This window comes from Triturus cristatus, chromosome 12 (genome assembly GCF_964204655.1).
Source record: "Triturus cristatus chromosome 12, aTriCri1.1, whole genome shotgun sequence".
Lineage (NCBI taxonomy): Eukaryota > Metazoa > Chordata > Amphibia > Caudata > Salamandridae > Triturus > Triturus cristatus.
In genome coordinates, this window is record NC_140595.1 from 109,882,168 (window position 1) to 109,901,912 (window position 19,745).

The 19,745-nt window shown below is 46.2% G+C and overlaps 1 protein-coding gene across 39 annotated transcripts in view; it reads right to left on the bottom strand.

The window, feature by feature from the left end:
- The window catches only part of UBAP2L (ubiquitin associated protein 2 like), a 658,575-nt gene that overhangs the window by 633,043 nt on the left and 5,787 nt on the right, over window positions 1-19,745 (bottom strand). For all 39 annotated transcript variants that reach the window (XR_014972277.1, XR_014972273.1, XR_014972279.1 and 36 more), the window contains exons 2-4: window positions 10,835-10,964; window positions 8,209-8,286; window positions 6,106-6,216 (exon numbers count right to left, since the gene is read on the bottom strand). Coding sequence is in view for 24 of the 39 variants with exons in the window: in XM_085638880.1 (XP_085495006.1) it covers window positions 6,106-6,216; window positions 8,209-8,286; window positions 10,835-10,924 (279 nt within the window). In the remaining 15 variants the exon portion in view is untranslated. The remainder of the gene's footprint in view (window positions 1-6,105; window positions 6,217-8,208; window positions 8,287-10,834; window positions 10,965-19,745) is intronic.

Genomic DNA, 19,745 nt, shown 5'->3' on the forward strand with positions numbered 1-19,745 from the left:
GTGTGCACAGCTCTTGCCGTAACATTTTCCTTAATCTTAAAATTTTAAACACAATACCTTTTAAAGTGCCCAATCTCTCTTCACAGTTAACCCTTCGCTCTGTCTCCAGGCCACCGCGGGTTCACTCACGGTGGAGACACCTCCTGGGTTAGCGGGCTATTGTGTACAGCCATTCTATTTAAAAACCATGATCGCACGGATGTGTGCAGCGGGTGCGCCGCTGGTGCACCAAAGGCAAGCCTGCTCCGTGCAGCACCGACCCCTTACCGAGATACCTATTCTGTGACAGAATTTACACATTAGCCAGCTGGCGAACACAGTAGGCGATTTAAATGGGTGTCATGTGAACGTTCTCTCTCACAACTTGGTAGGACCGTTTTCTTGTACACACTGCCATTTTCAGAGCCTTAAAGAAAGATCAAGAGGGGGTGCACAACAAACCCTCCGAGGCCCTTTAGACTACTCAGAGCCTGAACTAAACGCTCCTGCGAATTCAGATAGGCAGGTTTCCCATAGCCCCACCTATGGTTGGCGAGCCTTTCTAATAAATGTAGGATCTTTGCCTAAACATTCTACTGAAACCTGGGATTTATTGAACTCCTATTCCCCAGATATAGGATTTCTAACAGAAACATGGCTTAAACCCCTTTCTAATCCGGCTACTACTCTAATTTTCCCAGCCCCCCCACCCCACCCCCCCCCACCCCACCCCCACACCACCCCACCCCATATATTAGAGATCATGGATTCATTCCTTTTACGTATGCGGAGGATACCCAACTCCTTCTTTCATTTGACAATAATTCATTGAGTCAAAACCTCTTTGCTGAAGGTCTGCAAGCAATTTGAGCCTGGACGACAAAGAATTTTCTCCAGTTAAATGCAGATAAAACTGAATTACTACTGTTCAGCAAAGCACAAACTTTGTGGTCCCCTGATTGGTGGCCTTCAGAATTAGGACCTGCTCCCACCCCTACAACGAAGGCAAAAAATTAGGGAGTTTTTTGGACCACGCCCTATCTACGAAAGATCAAGTAGCAACTACCTCAGGCACCTACTTTTATATGCTTAATTCTACTGAGAGTATTCCATCTTCTCCCCTTATCAGTACGTAAGACCCTGATAAGCTCTGGTAGTCAGTCGACTAGACTACTGTATTGCACTTTTGGCAGCAGCAAACTATACTGTGCAGAACAGATTGCAAGTGGTCCAGAACAAAGCAGTGCGTCTGGCCCTCAATGTAGCTTCTAGAACTGCATCTCAGCCATTTTTGTGACGCTGCCATTGGCTCCCCATTTGTAAAAGAATTAAGTTTAAAATCTGCTGCCTGGTCCACAAAACAATCATAGGGGTCCTAGGTACCTTGTGGAAAAACTCGTTTATTACCTACCTAGCAGATCACTGCACTCTGGAGAGAAGGTCCTGCTGGTTATCCCTCGGTTTAACAAACTATGCAACGGTGGCAATAGATTATCCTAGTCGTCCCCTTGATACTGGAACTCGTTCCCCGTCCACTTACGCAAGTGCCTGAAAAAACTGAACTTGAACTGATCGCCTGTTCCAACCTCTGTCCCTCTGTCTATAGCGCAGAGATACCCCTCCAGGGGTGATACCTGCGCTCTATAAATCTTTCATACAAGTCACCCACAGCTTCAGAGATGCACACTTGATGTCAAGTCATTATTTTAAGGAATAGATTCATCAGCTATAAAGAATATATATCTGAACTAAAAGGGGTAGAAAGACTAAAGCATATACAGAATCAGTGCAATGACCTCCAGCCTTTAGAACCATACCCCCTTGAATAGAGGTGATAAAAACAAGAGGCATTACAGGAGTTTCACTCTCCCAATGAACTGCAGTCTTTTCAAGTTCCTTATCAGTCTCAGTCCATAATGAAGTCTTTCACCTAGATTGTCATGTCAATGGACCCAGTCAAGTCTGGCTGCGATTGAAGGCGCTCATTTCCCAACAGGCAAATCAGCTTCTCTCAAAGGGACAAAGCCATAAAGCATCACATCCGTGCAGACAGTTTTTTAAATGTATGCCTAATCGCAGAAGTAATTTAAGTGTTTGGAAAGGCACATTTTGAAAAAGAAGCAGCACCCATAAGCATATTTAAGGCTGTGTGGAATAATGTAAAATTCCTGTTATTTGAGAGGAACAAACACCAAAAAACCTTACAAACCTAGCTGAATATAAACCTTGGCAGTATTAAACCAATTTTCACTTGAATGACAAATTACTTTAATTCTCATGGAGACTTGGCAAAAAATAACAGCCTGCTACATGTTCTCTATTCTTAAGAAAGATAACTTTTTCTCCAGAAAGTGACTTCAGAATATATGTTCAAGTTCGCATACTCTCGCATCTGTATGTGTTAACGCCCTACTACACTGCCCTCAAGACTCCACGTTGGCAGTCTTCAAGAGCATTCTACCCCCGAAAGCAGGAGAAAAAGTATCACAACACCACTCTCACCCCATTCCGACAGATACCCATTGGCCGCAGCTCAACTGGTGCTTGGCTTACCCAGAAGAGCAAACACTGAGAAGGCCCGAGAGAATTGCACTGGCTGCCAGTGGAAAAGAGGGTCACTTTTAAGGCAATGTGCTATGGCCATCGCATCCTCAAGAAGTGCGGCCCCAAATATCTCCATCCTCTCATAACGGAATATACTCCTGGTCGGACTCTGCGGTCCTTAGGGAAAGCCCTGGTGAAGGAACCAAGGATATACAAAGCCAGATTGGGAGCCCGTTCTTTCAGGTACCTGGCGGCTAAAACGTGGCACACTTTGCCTATAGCCCTAAGAACAGAGACATGTGAGAAAAATTTCCGTAAACAACTAAAAACCTGGCTGTTCAGCAGTACGGAAATCTCAGATGTCTAGCAAGTGCTTTCCAAATTGTATCAGCTCTCCCTCCCCTATGTCTCAGCGCGGGGACACACCAAGCGCTCTATAAATGAAATAAACTAAACTGGGAGATTTTAAGTAAATGCAATTTCAATTACTTTGCGTATGATTCTTACTCCGGGTTGGATCCTAGATTCAACCCTGGTGCATTTCCTGTAAACAGTTGAAAGAAATAGTTTGTTACACAGGCGATTAAGGAATATTTGTATGTTTCAAAAATCGACATGCTATCCTATGGAGGAAAATCAAGTTATCGGTAAGTACAGTTGTGATTGCCTTTCAGGGTTAGTGCGGGGCACCAAGATCCAGCACTGGGATCTCTCCTGATAACACGTGAGTAATTTCGTTTGTTATTCGGTTGATTTTTGGTGAATATTTTAAAGTTTCAAAACTCGACACTTAGAAGAATTTCCAAGTGAAACCAGTCAATGTTAGCCTATGGAGAAAAAGTGAGTTATCGGCTTTCAGGTTTTGGGCATAGACTCAGGGGTCTCCTCCCAGGGTCAGGTAGGTACAGTTGCTACACCCTCAGTGGCACTGGGGCAGCCGGGTGCAGAGAGAGTTAGGCCCAATGTTAGCCTATGGCGGGCAGGGGGCCTTTGGTTGGTGGCTGCTAGCAAGCAGGTCACGCGGCTGTGGGAGCTGGGCTCCTGGTCACTCACTCAGGGCAAGTGGGGGATGAAAAGTAGGATAGAGGTTGCACTCCCAGAGGCACTCTGGCGGCTGGGTGCAGGGTGCTTTTGAGCCGTCGGGCGCTCAATGTATTTCAATGGAGAAGCTACCAGATTAACAGGCTGCAAGCTCGGGGACGAAGATTCTTCAGGTGCGACCACAACTTCGCGAGGTAAGCTGGGAAGCTGTAAGATAGGTAGGCACCCAGGAGTTGGGCACAGGGGGCGGCAGGGCACCAGGTGCAGGGGTGCCTTTTGGCATCGGGAAATCTTACCCTCGGCTGGTCGCGGTTAGAAGGGTCCCTTGTTCTGAGGCTGCAGGCATCCGGAGCGTCGAGGAAGGTCCTTGGGTGCCGGATTCTTGGTCAGTCGCTGGGGGGGGGCGTCTTCGTGGTCTTTGTCCACTCCGGCACAGGCCAGGAAGGTGCAGGAGTTGCGGTTCCTGGCTGGCACCAGGGGTTTGTTGCTTGCTTTGAGCAGAACCACTGCTCATGGGAGTCCCAGTCTTTTAGAGTCACAAGGCAGCCAGGTCCTCTGGGGTTTGAGGTTGCTGACCACTGGAGTCGCAGGTTTCAGCAGGAGCAGGTTCAAGGGTTGACAGGCCTGTAGGGCTGGGGCCAAGTCAGTTGGTGTCTTCCTGGTTAGCAGCTGCACGACAGGTCTTTCTTCTGGTTCTTCTTGCTTCGGAATCTGAGGAAGGAAGGCTCAGGGTGCCCCTAAATACTACATTTAGGGGAGTTACAGGTAGGTAGAGGTCAGGTCCATTCCCTGGGGTGGGTACACCCCCTATCCTGCCACTCTCCAGTGGGAGGGGGGGCAGGAGCCTAGTCCTGATTGGGCAGGGCTCCCCATCTTCAAGATGGGGAGAGCCCAGAGATGTGCTTCACCTCGCCTCCCCCACCTGAGGGGTGGGGTTGAGGGGTGGGGTTGGCAGAGGCTGGCACCCCCCTTTCCTCACTTGGGCTTTCCCGCCAGTCTTCCCGCCAGAGTGGGGGCTAGAACCGGTGGGGACCATTTGCTGAGTACAGCAAGTGGTCTGGGAAGGCTCACAAAGGCGGCATGCCTTTGAAGCTTCCCCCTGCCCATCCTGGGGAGGAGACCTAGCACCTCGTCCAGGACGTGCATTGTTGCAGGCCCAGGAGAGCGGGTGGCTCTCTACCCCAGGGGTCCAGCAACATGTCTGATGGGTGGCAGCCTCTCAGACAGGACGTGGATTGTACGTTAGGTTCGCGGTCAACTCTAAGTTACCCTCTGTCGTGCATCTTGCATTAAATCCCACACTGGCATCAGTGTGGGTTTAATGTGCTGAGAAGTTTGATACCAAACTTCAGTCTTCAGTGTAGCCATCATGGTGCTGTGGAGTTTGTGATGACGACCTCCCAGCACCATATACTCTTAATGGTAGCACTGCACTTACAAAGCCCAGGAATGGACCTGGGTACTGTAGGGGTACAGGGCTCATGCACCTGTACCCTCACCACTGGCATAGTGCACCCAGCTAGAGGGGTGACTGAGGTATTCCAGGGCAGTGTGTTTGTGGGCGTGGCACACAGGGATGTGTGCCATGTCGACTGTTTTGTTCTGCACCAAGACACAGCCTGCAAAGGCAGTGTATGTGTGTCAGGGTACAGGGCCTCTAAGGGTGGCACAATAAGTGCTGCAACCTTAGGGGCCTTCTCTGGTCACAGGGCCTTGGGTACCTAGGGTACCATTTACCAGGGGCTGCCATGTGGCCAGAGATTCCAATTGGGTTTTAGGCTTCATGCAGTTTTAGAGAAGGAACACAGGCCCTGGGCACACTCAGTCAAAGTACATCTGCAATTCAGCAAAAAGTGGGGGCATACCATGCAAGAAAGATGGCACTTTCTCGCAGTCCCTCATTTTGAGCACATTCACCGAGACACAAGGACACATTTCTGGCTGAGCAGGTATCATAAAAACCAAATACATGGTGGCCAAATTAAGAGCTAGATCTTGCAATAATTATATTTTTTTTTAACTGCAGGTCTTTCCTCAACCTGTAAGAGCCCACCGCAATGAAAAGGAGCAGATTACATATGACGATTTACAATAAAATAAGGTTGATTATTGGCTAGGCATGTCAACCTTAAAAAATGTTTCACAAATGTTTTCCGCTCCAGATATTAAAAACAGGTGAAGGCTTTTACCAGCAGAGACAGTGTGCAGCAGGATTTATTTCAGATGTACTAACAAGATGTCAAGTGGAATGATTAATAGTATAGGTAAAATGTGTATTACAATAATTTTTAAACGAGGCAATTTTCATAACCTTATTTTGTAGCTTTAACACATTTAATTAAGAACAGATCTGCTGAGCACCATGGAAGCAGAGCCTTATTATTTTCTTTATGCCGATTGGAGTGTAAAACGGGCTGGCTTTCAGAATGTCCAAAATACATCTTAATTTTAACACTACTATTTAGAGCACTAAGAAGTGAGGGTGTCACAAGGAGACAACTATTTATGAGCTAAGTAGAGATTAATCAATAGATTCCCTACTGTGTCAGGGTTTCCCTCAAGCAGCACGTTGATGGCTCTGTTGACATCGCCATTGCAGTCATGTAGAGCGATCACACACTCATCCTGATTCTTTCCTGTGATATCGATGAGCTGTAAAAGAAAAAAGCCATTAACAGATAAAACCCACATAAAACAAGATGAAACAGATGATCAGGCTCACACCATCAAAATGGATAATTGGGCAGCACAGCAAGGTCAAACTTAAACCACAGATCTGAGTAGAAAAATGATGCAGCTTATGTAGGTGCTAATCATTCAACCCATACTACCACCACAAGACTGTTGTGCCATAAAGAACCTAACATACAAGTGAAAATAAAAAATGATGAACTACTATTGGCCAGTAGACATTACAGCTCAGTGTCCAAGTTTTCTGGCTGACGACTTTACCAATAAACTACATATTGCCTCAGGCTTTAGAAAACTGGCACCAGAAGGTCTACCTAAAAACAACCAAACAAGGGAAACCCTGAACATCATATACCCACCACTCCAACTAATTATAAACTAAAACAGTGGTTCAAGGGGCAGCAAAAAGGACTCAAGTAACGTAGTGAAAATAAAATACAGGCACATTCCAAAGTAACTATAACATGAATAAAGGCACGTTGGACAAACAGACTAGCCGAGAAGAAAAGATTCCGCAAAGCCAGAAGCCCATTTGCAACTGTGGCACCAAAATGGAATATGTTGTGGTGTCGAGCGTTGAAAAGTAGCGCACTGCCATGTACAAATCCTCCAATCACAAGAGATTCTAGGTAAACTGCACCCCCATAAAAAAACATTGTGCAAAGCACCTCACTCAACAGATCACTAGGGGACACTGCCATTGTCTGAAACAATACTCTACTTTAGCTGTTGGGTTGCTAATGGTAACTGCATGTAAACAAAGTAGTTTGACGGCACATCTTGCCACAGTATAGACAGGAATGCCAACTGCTCACTGAAGTAAAAGCCTTGAGAAATACACCAATTGTCTTTTAGTAGGTCTTCAGTGTGGAACACCGAGAACCAGAAAGGGTACATAACCTTCAAGAAATAAAATTTACAACCATTATATTCTACAAAGAAAGGTAGTTCCTCGAATGAGGCCAAATGAATGAAGAATTGAAGTAAACCCTCAAAAAAAATGACATGTTGTTCCATTTTTTTTTTAACACACAAAGGAGTGGCAAATGAGAAGCTTTAAAGATTTATGGTTACACAATCAAGTCTTCTGCAAATTAAAATGAACTCAAACTTAATGTGTCTTTATGTTGATAGGCAAGTGACACTACAGAAATAAGTAATCTCTTCTGCAGAACAAAACAGAGGATTAGTACGAAATACTTATTACACAGGATTTGCGGGCTAACAACTTATCAGGAAAATACTTGATTATTTTGGATAATGTGAAACTGCAGGTTCATTCGGGAAAACACTTGCCATCATTCAGTCTGTATAAAATAAGTAGCAGGCGCATACTAAGCAAACATGTTTTTTTGCACATTTTAGATACGGAAGATCAAATTAAGCCAATCCAATATTAACATTTTCCCCCATTAGATATAAAGATGAAATTCAGACAAACCTCAAATTGGTAGAATCTTAGCTCAAGCAGATGCGTAGTCAAAATATAACTACAGCTCAAGAGAAATACCAATAATTACCCAATGGGCAACTAATATATCTGCCTAACTATCATGCAAATACAATATCACTTAAGGTGATTAGACTTTTTCAAAGAGAAACAATGCTGAACAAGACATGGAACACCAAGTGTCATGTTTAGTAGAACCGCTCAGGCAGCACATGTCGCAGTGTATCTCAGACCAGATCTAGGATATAAAAACGATGTAAGCATTGGCATGCACTACACCTACCATTACATCAACTTTTCACTTTGAGGAAAGGAACTGGCTTCGGTATCTAATGAACTTAATCGTACTAGGATGTTTTAACCTTAAATCCAAGTGGAGTGCACAGCTAGCAGGGCCCCATTCTTGTTGTAGAGCTTTACTGGTTCACTATTTAGCAATGCTCAGATAAGCACAATACATCCAACATAATAAAACAAGCAAGATTAATATATACAATACTCACTTGTTTCACTTTTTCTTCAAAGTCTGTGTCGTTGTGATCAGAAATCATCTGTGCAATTCGGATCTGTTCTGCAGTTGCCTGAAAGGAAATTTTGTACGAGGCATCAACATGGACTTTTTTCTGCAGTTGCAGGTCATATGGTTATGTTTAGTGACAGTCCTATCACCTCTCAGATTTTAGCAGTTTTGAGCATTACTGTCATGCAACAGGTTTACGCCTTAAACATTAACCTCTTCAGTGCCCCGCCCTGTGCCGGGCGTTGCATTAGCGGGCGGGGTTCATGACGAGATAGTCTCATCATGGGCACAGCGCAACCGCACTCCATGACGAGACTATCTCGTCATGGGCACTGAAGGGGTTAAGCACTACTATGGGCCATATGCATTTAATAGCTATACCTTGTTTACCATTCCCTCACACTTTTGAAAGGTGACTAAATGTTTTAGTCCTATGCTAGAGCTATTGTATGATAGTGTAGACAGGACCAAAAAATAAAGATACCTTCCACTCACCCATCACAATAGCCCTAATTTTGATCCTCGGTAAGACAGGAGAAAACCTAGGACACTTCATGTATGGCAATTACACAGGCTGGCTAGTCACTGGCGATTCAGTTATTAGAGCCACTGGATAATTCCAACTGTGCCCAGAGGAAGCTATTTGAAGCTTGAATATCTAGTCAGAAAAAGATCCTAATATCTGGGGTTAACAGCAGGAGTCTGATGACTAGTCATGCCAAAAGCTTGCAAAACAATTATTGCATTGCAATTGTATTTATATAACGCTTACTACCCCATACGTGGCGTTTAAGCGCTTTTCGGCGAGTAACCCAAAACTATGGAACCTAGTGAAATGTGAGTTATTTGAGCAGCAGACAGTGTTAGTTGAACTGAAAAGGATAATATGGGAGTAGAAGAGGGAAGAGTCTAGAAAGTGTTTATTAGGAAAGTATAGTAGTAAGAGGAGGTTTGGGATGAGTATAAGGAGCGATAGAGGAGGAAAGGATCTCTAAAAATGGTTTTGGGAGATCATAGTAGTAAAATGAGCTTTGGGATAAGTCCAAGGAGGGATAGGTGAGGGAAGAATTTAGACTGGTTGTTTGGGAAATCATAGTATTAAAATGAGGTTTGGGGGTGATCCAAGGAGGGATGGATGAGGGAAGAGTCTAGAAAGGGTTATTCTGGCGCTCATAGTAGTAGAATTAGGTTTGGGATGAGTCAGAGTGGAGGTAAAGGATATATTGAAAGGGGTATAGGGGGAAATATAGGGTAGTGCATTCGAGAAATGGCTAAAACATTCACAAAGAACATAACACTTGAATAAGTGAGACCTATTGGCTTTGCCAAAGCTTATTTTAATTCAACATCATGATCCACTTGTATTACGACAGGAGCATCAGCCATTTTTACTTCATTCTTAATTGTGCCGTTTTAGAGACGCCTTATTGGAAGTGCGCTCTCTACTCATTGCAAGTTGGGATACGTCATCCGCCCATGTCTTAAGACTGCCAGCAGAGAGAAGCGCGGTAAAGGCAAGCCTGTCTGCTTCCCTCTATGCGAACACCGTATCCAGGGCCCATGCCACTGCCCAGTCTTTTTTCCGCAGCTGGTAAGCTAGGACTTAATACTGCTGTTAAATGATTTGTACCTGTGTAGCACTGAACGTATTATTTTGAAGTTCCTCACTAGTGCAACCAAATATCTACTGCACACGTGATATTCACAACAACCCCCCTTGTTTTCTAGAATTTACAATCGACCTGCATAACTTTCAAGCTGTGACTAAGGGGAAGAGTCTGGAAGATTAATTTTGATTCTGCATTTAAAACAGAAACCTGCTTAAAGTGGACTCACCCCTGATCTTAAGATACTTCCTGGTTATCCTTTCAAATTAGCCAACGGATCCATGCGATTTATAAAAATTGATTTGTCTCCTCATGGACTATCAAGTCACGTTCCTTTAAGAATATATCATCAATATTTCTCATTTAAAATTTCAATACAAATGAATCAAATGAAATGTTATTAATTTACAGACTCGCTAGCCATGTGAAGAACGTTATTACTTCAATACTTGAGTCAATCTCTCTAGCAACTAACGATTTTATCTTGCTGACAAGGAAGCCACAGTGTATTTATTCGGCCTTTGATTTGCTATAACATGTACATGGACCAACTCACTCAGCAGGCCATATCCATGTCCATATCTAGTCCTGCCAAGCTTTAGTCAACATTGTTTCTACTTTAGAACTGACATACATGGACCACAAAGCGATTTTAATCCAATCACCAATTGGGTGCATTTTCTTCACTACGGAGGGCCTCCTCTTTCAGACCACAAGCGGAAGGAAAACTCAAGGCTGCATTTTGAAAAAGCCTTTTCATTTAAAGGCTATTGTTAAATCCAACAACGACGAGTCAATGAAACCCAGCACCGATTCAATTTCACTAGGAACCTCCCCAATTTTCTAAATCACTGAAGCTTTAATAGTCTAAACTTTGCACCAAATCCAATGCTAAAAGTACTCAAAAACATACCCAGTTAACAATGACATCACCCATCATCATTCACCTCTCTGGCTCAGTCTACCACTTTAACCACAAATTGACATCTTGAATGCCCTTACCTGTGGCCGCTGTTTGTGCTGTGTCTGGCTCTGTGTCTGTGTCTGTTCCCAGCTTCCCCGGGCTCGGTTTGCCCCCACCGAGGTCATCATTTACAGTATATACAAAGAACAGTATTTACAAAGTAGAATTCTGTAAAGGAGAGTAAGGCTGTGTTACCAAACCCTGCCTAAAGTCACAATCATAAGGCTGCATGCGATCTGGATAACAATATTAAGGAAATGGAAAAAAGAAAAATAACCCACCCTCTGCTCTGCTTATAGATACTTGAGACAATAGCTACATGTGTGCACAGACACTAAATATTAAGTTGCACATCAAATTTATTTAGATGGAGCCCAAGTGGCAATTCCAGTAACTGGTGCTTCAGCAGTTGGAAAACTCCCGCAGTAAAGAAGAGTCAATTACAGACTTGCACATGAACTGTATTAAAAAATTGTGGCGGTATTTACCCTTCAATTCGAAGGCAATCTGCACAATCCAGAGCAGGGGTGATAAACAATGCTGCTCCTATCATGCAATACAAATTGTCCATATTTTGTAGCTCCTGAGAATACTAATAAATAAGCTGAGCTTGACCCACATACGTACAAGATTTGGGACAATTCATGGATACAAGTACATAAGGAAAGAGTTCTCCGTTTTCATTATGAATTGATCTTGTGTGCATACTGCAGCCAATCAAATGCTAATTTTAACTCTACAGATGTACACCCACAGAAGCCAGTCTGATGCTGCTACCCACTCATTGAATAAGCCAACAATGGTCTGGTGGTACACTTCACGATGTACTATGGAAGCTCACTTTCCCCTGTGAACAATAAATGAGAACAAGCGCTGGGGATGACTGGCTGTTCTGCTCGTCTGCATGTGTCAATCAAGAAAGTGTGCTCTTTACATTTATGTAGCCTATAAACATTTCAACATACAGTTCAATTCATCTGTAAAGCAGTTTCTGGAAGCAGTCATCCTTTATTACAGGTGATCCCAACCAGGGGTCCAAAAAAAAGGGAAAGTATGTACTGTATGCTGGATAGGAATCCAGCGAGAGACTTGTAGGGGGTTGCGAACATTAATCAAACATTTCACAGGGATGCGTTCAGGCATAGAAAAGGTTAGTGACTCCTGCTTTACTGTCAGTTAATAGGAATTCAGTCTCTGAACCATGCAGTCAACACCCCAGGTTCTTCTAAAACAGGGCACCAGAGTAACTACATTTCATTCAGCTTAACTTGCAATATTTAAATGAAGGAGCCCAGAAAAGACCTACTTTTTTTTAATGATGTATGAACTGCACACAAAAAACTGGATAGCCACTATAGTGCAAGGAAAGGTTTTCATGATCAAGGAGTTCTCAGAAAACAGATGACTTATCATAAAAACCATGCTGCCCAAGAAGTAATAAACTTTGCTTGAAAAACTGAATGAGGAAATGGAGTCTTCACAAAGTTCAAGACTATATAATACACTTTTCAAAACAGAGGGAATAATGACTCACATCCCTCTGTACCCAGAAAACACCCCAGATTGGATACTGGGGTACCCTTGTCAGTCCCTCGTACATGGTACCTATGTACCCAGCGCATAGGTACCCCAGAGGTCTCTCAGGGGCTGCAGCATGTATTGTGCCACCCATGAGACCCATTCAAAAAGGTCCTGCAGTTGCAGCCTGTGTAAGTTAGTGCATGCACCACTTGCGAAATATATAGTTTTACCATATCAACGAGTCACCCCTTTACAATCCTGAGGACAGGGCACTTGGTTCTAAGTGAGAGGGTGCCCCTGCATGAGCAGGACACCCCTGCACCCTACGGAGTCCATTCTCCCGGGTTGTCAGTGAAGCAGACATATGCTACATAGAGGGGCATCGCGTGACTGCACGATGACCATCTCGAAAAAGGCTGCAACGAATCCTATCATGTTTGGTATCAAACCTGTTGGAATCATACTCCCACACCTTTACTGGTGTGGGAGGTATGATTCCACCCTCCGAAAGAGCCCTCCATTAAGCTCTCGGTGTTTCCGGTACGAGCCTTCTAATCCAGGACAGCACAAAATGGTTGCTGCTGACCAGAGACATTTCTGCCCTGTTAATTTTTCCTTTGTCGCGTTCTTGAAAATTGGAACTCGGGCTTTTTCATTTTTGAAAAGTTTAATTTGTCTAGGTCATGTTTTTTGTTGTCCAATAAGTGTGAAGAATATATGCAATGTATGTGTTAATATGGGTGTGGTTTATGTAAAATGTGTTCAATGTATTTTTGTGAAAACCATTTAGTTTGTCAAAACTCGATTTTGCAATTTTGAAGTTCAAACTTAAAAGAATTAAACAAAAGAAAAATGTATTTCGGTCACAATGAGTATCACGTGTGATCGCACAGGTTGATGTGTGAGCAACTATCAGTATTGGCATGCGTGTTGTGAGCTTTATAATATTGTCCTAGCCTTACTGATTAAGGGCAAATACCCTCTATAGACTACTTCCAAGAGAAGGAGCAGGGGTGGGGGGGTAAGGCTGTGTCTTCCACCCCACCCACCAGACTCAGAGTGAGGATCAGTCTCATCAGGGAGATGCTCTTAGTCCCTGTGAAGGAACTGTCCCAGATGAACTTGAGCCTGATCAGGTTGAGTTCTTGGGACAGGGGGCCCTTACAGCGCAGACTTGAGTTTGGAACACCAAACCTGCCCCCCTCTTGAACCCCTCAGACAGCAAGCTTCTGCTGGGAGTGTCAGTGGGTCCCACAGGATCGACTGGGATGAAAGACTCCTTTACTCAGAGGGTAGAGACCCCAAGTCTGGTGCCACCAGGAGGTTGGTTATCCCTCTGAAGTTTAGGGACCTCCTACTCACCCTAACACATGACATTCCCTTGGAAGGACACCTAGGCCAAAGTAAGATGTGGGACAGGTGTGTCCCTCCCCGTCACTGGCGTCACATGTCTGAGGACACAAAGGAGTTTTGTCGCTCCTCTGCCACTAGCCAGGCCAGTGGTAAGGCAGGTGGCACTACAAAGCCCCCCCCCCCCCCCCCCCCCCCCAAGATACCACTTCCAGTGGTGGTGGCTCCCTTTGAGAGGGTTGGGATTGATATTGGTCCCATGAACCCTCCTACAGCATCTGGGCACAATTACATTCTAGTGGTGGTGGACTTTCCCACTAGGTACCCAGAAGCCATTCCACTTAGAACCACCACATCTCCTGTGGTGGCCAGGGCCCTCCTGGGAGTTTTTTCCAGAGTGGGTTTCCCTAAGGTGGTTTTAACTGACAGAGGTACAAACTTCATGTCAAGGTATATTACTGCAATGTGGGAGGAATGTGGGGTGAATTACGAATTCACCACACCCCATCATCCTCAATGCAATGGGTTGCTTGAAAGGTTAAACAAAACCCTCCAGGGCATGAACATAGGCCTCCCAGAAAAGCTTAGGAGAAAATGGGATGTTCTTTTGCCCTGCCATCTCTTTGCCTACAGAGAGGTCCCTCAGAAGGGGGTTGGCTACAGCCCTTTTAAACTTCTGTTTGGACATCCAGTTAGGGGTCCCTTGGGATTAGTAAAGGAGGGATGGGAGTTACCACTCAAACCTCCCAAACAAGACATAGTGGACTATGTACTTGGTCTCCGCTCCAGGATGGCTGAGTACATGAAGATGGCAAGTAAAAACCTGGAGGCCAGTCAAAATTTCAAAAAGCTTGGCATGACCAAAAGGCTGTCTTTACTATTTACCAGCCAAGCCAGACGGTGTGGGTGTTGGAGCCTGTGTCCCCAGGAGCACTCCAAGATAATTGGAGTGTGCCACACAGCACCACTGAGCAAAAAGGTGAGGTCACCTATCTGGTGGACCTTGGCACTTCAGCCCCCACAGGGTACTCCATGTGAACAGGCCCAACCCTTTTGTGGACAGGGCTGACATGGGCTTGCTCATGGGAACTGATGAGGGGCAGGAGGAAGAGAGTGACCCTCTCCCTGATCGTTCACAAAACTGATGGGTCAGTAGATTGTGTAACCTTGACAGGCAGCCTCACTGACCAACAGCAGATTGATTGCAGGAAGGTCCTAAATCAATCCAGGCATATGTTTTCTTTGATACCCAGTCAAACCACCTGGTGTACCCATGAAGTGGATAGGGGTGAAAGTCTACCTGTTTATTTTGTTTATTTTATTTAAAGTTTTATATAGCGCTGGTTAGACCTGAAGGTATCAGAGCGCTTTACATTAGGTTCCACAATGTAACAAAATAACTACACGTCAAAAAAAAAAACATTGAGAGAGGAGAGACCGAGGGAGGATGGGGGAAGAGACGACAGGAGAGACGAAAGGGACTCTGTCCAAAGACAGACTGGGTAGGTGACGTCCAAGGTGAGAATCCCCGGCACGTCTCCCCTTTAACTAAACCAGGTAGCTCCATCGGGCATCAGTCAAAATAGCTAGGTCTCAATTGACGAGCGAAAGTTCACAGATAAACAGGGTGGGGACTAAGGGCTAGGACAGGTGAGGGCATAGGTCAGTAGCTGGAAAGTGGAGAAGAGTAGAGCGGAGAGGGGTAGGGGGGAGGAGGGAGATACAGTCAGGAGAGACGTAGGAGGGTTTGCCCAAAGACCGGCTGAGTAGGTGATGGTCAAGGAGGGAATCCGTAGCCCATCTCCCCTTTAGCTCGCGAGGTAGCTCCACCGGGCATCAGTCAAAAAGGCTAGGTCTCAGCTGTCGAGGGGAAGTTCTCAGAGTAAAGGTCCTGGTGGGTGAGTGGGAATAGGGTCCAGTGAAGGCTGGGCAAGGTCCGAACTATGGCCAATGATTTTAGACCTGGAGAGGAAAGAATATTGCGGAGGGTCTCACTGAGGTGGCCATCTTGAAATACGGCAGGGGGGACGAGTCCTTTAAAGTTTGAATTCAGTCTGCCCCCATGCTTCTCTATAGCCCAGAGGAAAGTGGGAGGGCAGCCATCTTGAGAACAGGTTCAAACGTTGGGGCAGAGATTATTGAGCCAGGTCAACGTTCTTAAGATGAGTAAAGCCCTGTGGTGCAAGTGAGGGGGGTGTCCGTGGTCTGGGAGGAGGCCTGCTTCATATGGAGGGACCGGGTCACGCACGTAACTTCAAGTGGACAGGAGTTACCGGGTGGCAGCCATCACTGGGTCAGGCAGACTCAACTTACGAGACAGTGCTCATTGTAGGTCCATTGCTGGTGTCTTCAATCAAAGGTCTCCTCCGGTCTGGGCATGGTGGGAGAAGTCGGGATTTGCGCCGCAAGGTGTTGCGGGGCGTGTTAGAAGTTGTGGGGAGAGCTAAGAGTGGAGCTGCCATTTTGGGGGCAGTAAGTCTCTTTTGGGATGGCATTCTAGGCAGAACAGACAGAGAAATGCACTCCGATCCTGGCTCCCAGCAACCAGTGCCCATGTGTGGCCAACCGTCAGCCTCGCAACTCCCGCGGGTCCAGATCAGGGCTGTCCAGGGGTCGTTTGGCGGCCACCGTCTCGACAACCATCTCAGACAGGAGCGAGAGCCGTCCTAGAGGCATCGGGCACAGGACTCTGAACTCACTCAGATTCAGGCTCGCCGTCACCCCGGTTCTACTCCTGATCGGTTCCGGTGAGTCCTGGTTCTTTTGGCAATATGGATGGGGGGGGGGATTTCCAGTTTGTTGAAGATACACAGCCGGGAGCTCAAATTCCGAGCTCCTACCCCACGGCCATTTTGTCTACCTGTTAAGAATAAAATCTACAGGCAGCCTGACCATGTCAGAGATTGCATCAGGACAGAGGTCCAAAAGATGCTGGAATTTGGAGTGATTGGGTCCTCAGATAGCCCATGGGCTGCTAGTCCAGTTGTCCTAGTCCATAAAGCTCACACCCAGGGTGGTAGGAGATAAATGAGGTTGTGACTACAGGGGACTCAATGCAGTCACTAGGACTGATGCTCACCCTATTCCTAGGGCAGATGAGCTTATTGGCACTGGCCTCAGCCAAATTCTTAAGCACATTAGACCTTACTGCTGGCTATTGGCAAATCAGACTAGCCGAGGATTCCAAACCACCAAAAACTCCTAGTGGGCATTATCAATTTATTGTAATGCCCTTTGGTTTGAGGAATGCACCTGCCACATTCCAAAGGCCGGTGAACAGAGTTCTCACAGGTCAGGATGCCCATAGTGCAGCATGTCTTTAGCTCCACCTGGGAGGATCACCTGGTCCACCTGAAGAATGTTTTGGAGACTCTGCAGAAAGCAGGCCTAACTATCAAGGCCACCAAGTGCAATGACAGGGCAGAGTCAGGTTGTGTACCAGGGCTACCTTATGGGTGGATGCCAGGTTCAACCATTGCAGAACAAAATCCAGACCGTCGTGGACTGGGTTGCTCCAACCCCCCAGACTCAGGTCAGATCTTTCTGGGGCCTGACTGGGTACTATAGAAGATTTGTCAATGGTTATGGATCCATAGTGACCCCTTTGAATGACAACTTCTAAGAAAATGTCAAAGAAAGTTCAGTGGACAGTCAGCTGTCAAAGGGCATTTGATGACCTGAAGCAGGCCATGTGTGCTGCTCCCATTCTGCAAAGTCCTAACTACTCCAAAGAACTCATTGTCCAAACAGATGCATCTGAGTTGGGGGTAGGGGCTGGGTTATCACAATTGAATGATGGTCAGGATCAGTCAGTAGCTTTTATTAGCAGATGGCTGACCCCCATAGAGAAACAGTCAGCTATTGAGAGGGAGGCCTTTGCTGTGGTTTGGGCTCTGAAGAAGCTGAGGCCATACTTGATTGGCACTCACTTCATTGTTCAGACAGATGATGAGCCCCTCTTGTGGCTTAAACAGATGAAGGATGAAAACCCCAAACTTCTGAGGTGGTCCATTTCCCTACAGGGGATGTACTATACAGTGGAACATAGAACTGGGAGTAACCCTGCCAATGCACATGGACTCTCCAGATATTTCCATTTAGAAAATGAAGACTCAACTGGACAAAGTTATGTTCATCTCTTCACGCTGGTTGGGGGGGGGGGGGGGGGGGGGGGGAGAAAAGTAGGATCTGCTTCTGCTTTTTATGGTCACCATCACTTTTTGCTTGGTGTGAAACTGTTTGGCTAGTCTGACTGGGATCCTACTAATCAAGACCCCAGTCTATTTGCTTTCTCCTTAAACTGTTGTGTTAGGTACTTCGGTACACCCCAGATTGGATACTGGGGTACCCCTTTCAGTCCCTGGCTTATGGTACCCATGTACCCAGGAAATGGGCATCCCAGAGGTCTCCCAGGGGCAGCAGCATGTATTGTGTCACCCATGAGCGACCATTCAAAATGGGCCCACAGGCCTGCCATTGCAGCCTGTGTAAGTTGGTGCACATACATATCTACAGGTCACTGCACTTAAAACCTATAAGTCACCCCTCTAGCAGGCCTTTACAATTCTGAGGGCAGGGTGTTTTTTCCAAGTGAGAAGGTGCCCCTGTATGAGCAGGACACCCCTGCAGCCTACAGAGTCCATTCTCCCGGGTTGTCAGTGAAGCAGCTAAAAACTACATAGAGGGGCATTGCGTGACCCTCGAAAACGGCTGCAAAGAATCCTATCATGTTTAGTATCAAACAAGTTGGAATTATAACCCCCCCGTTACTGGTGTGGGAGGTATGATTCAACCAACCGGGAGAGCCCTGTTAGGCTCTCGGTGTTCCCAGTTACCGCCTTCTAGTACTGGACAGAACAAAATGGTTGCTGCCGACCAGAGACATTGCTGCCCTCCTGCTGCTGAGCCAAGCTCGAGCAGTGGAAGGCAGAATAGGCATCCTATAACAGGGAGGTGTGACCACCTCCCAGATAGGATTTAGTGTATTGGGGCTGGGAAAGTGTGCTTGCCAGCGCCTGAAAGTATGCTTGAGGGGCACATTTGGTGTCCCTGTGCATAGTCCAGTTCAAACCAATCCTGGGAGTCCTTTCCTTAGGGTACTTGAGGGTTTACCTGGGCGTAGGTCCCTAGATTAGTTGTGGACAAGATTCAGAGCTGAAACCACTACACTTCGACCGCCTGGACACTCTGGCCTTCGTTTGGGCCCGACTTTGTCTCCCTTTCACTCTGTGAACCATACAGGACCCGTGCAGGGCCCGTGGAGCATCCAAGACAGCGGAAGATAATCTCCCTTGGAGTGAAGGAGTCACTCCCCTGCATTCACAGGTGCCTGCAACACTGCTGACTTGTCTGATCCCAAGCTCCTACGGACTCAGAAGGGTTCAACAACAAAGGAGGTGGGTTTCTACATCCCTTGAGGCCCGAGCAGCCTCCCACCCAGTATCCCTCGTGGGGGGTGCAATACCCAAACCCATGTGCACTACATAGTTTTACAAGTGCAAATGCGTGTTGCCAACTCTGCAGCAAGTGCATTTGGGTCCAAGTAGCCCCAACCTCTGACAACTTCTCCTACAAAGATCTTCAACCACAATGCACCATGTGCTCCATGGCCTGTTTTGTAAAGCTGCATGAGGTCCTCCTGCAACTCCTGTCTTCGAGCTGTGGGTCCTGTGGAGGGTCAACTAAGTCTTTTTGGGCTCCCCAGATTGCTCTAGCCTTGCCCAGACTTCCCTGCTTGTGGTGGGTCTCCTGGACATTGCTGGTCCTCTTCCTGTAACTTCTTGGCTTCCTGCGCAGCTTCGTCTGGTCCCCACAGCTGCAGAGTCCAGATCATCGCCATCTATCCTGAAGCACACGACATCGCTGAACATTTGTCTACTGAGACCCTGGTCTCTCATAAGTGACCCAGACTCAGTCCCCTCTGCTTTCATGTACTCTTCGTCAAGAAAACACGTTTGGATTCCCACAGACACTTTCTCCTCTTCCATCAGTGGCACTTTCCTGAAGTCCTCCATTGGGTTCGACTGCGATTTCCGACACCACTTCACACCCGGCTCCCCTGGAATAGGTAACTTGGGT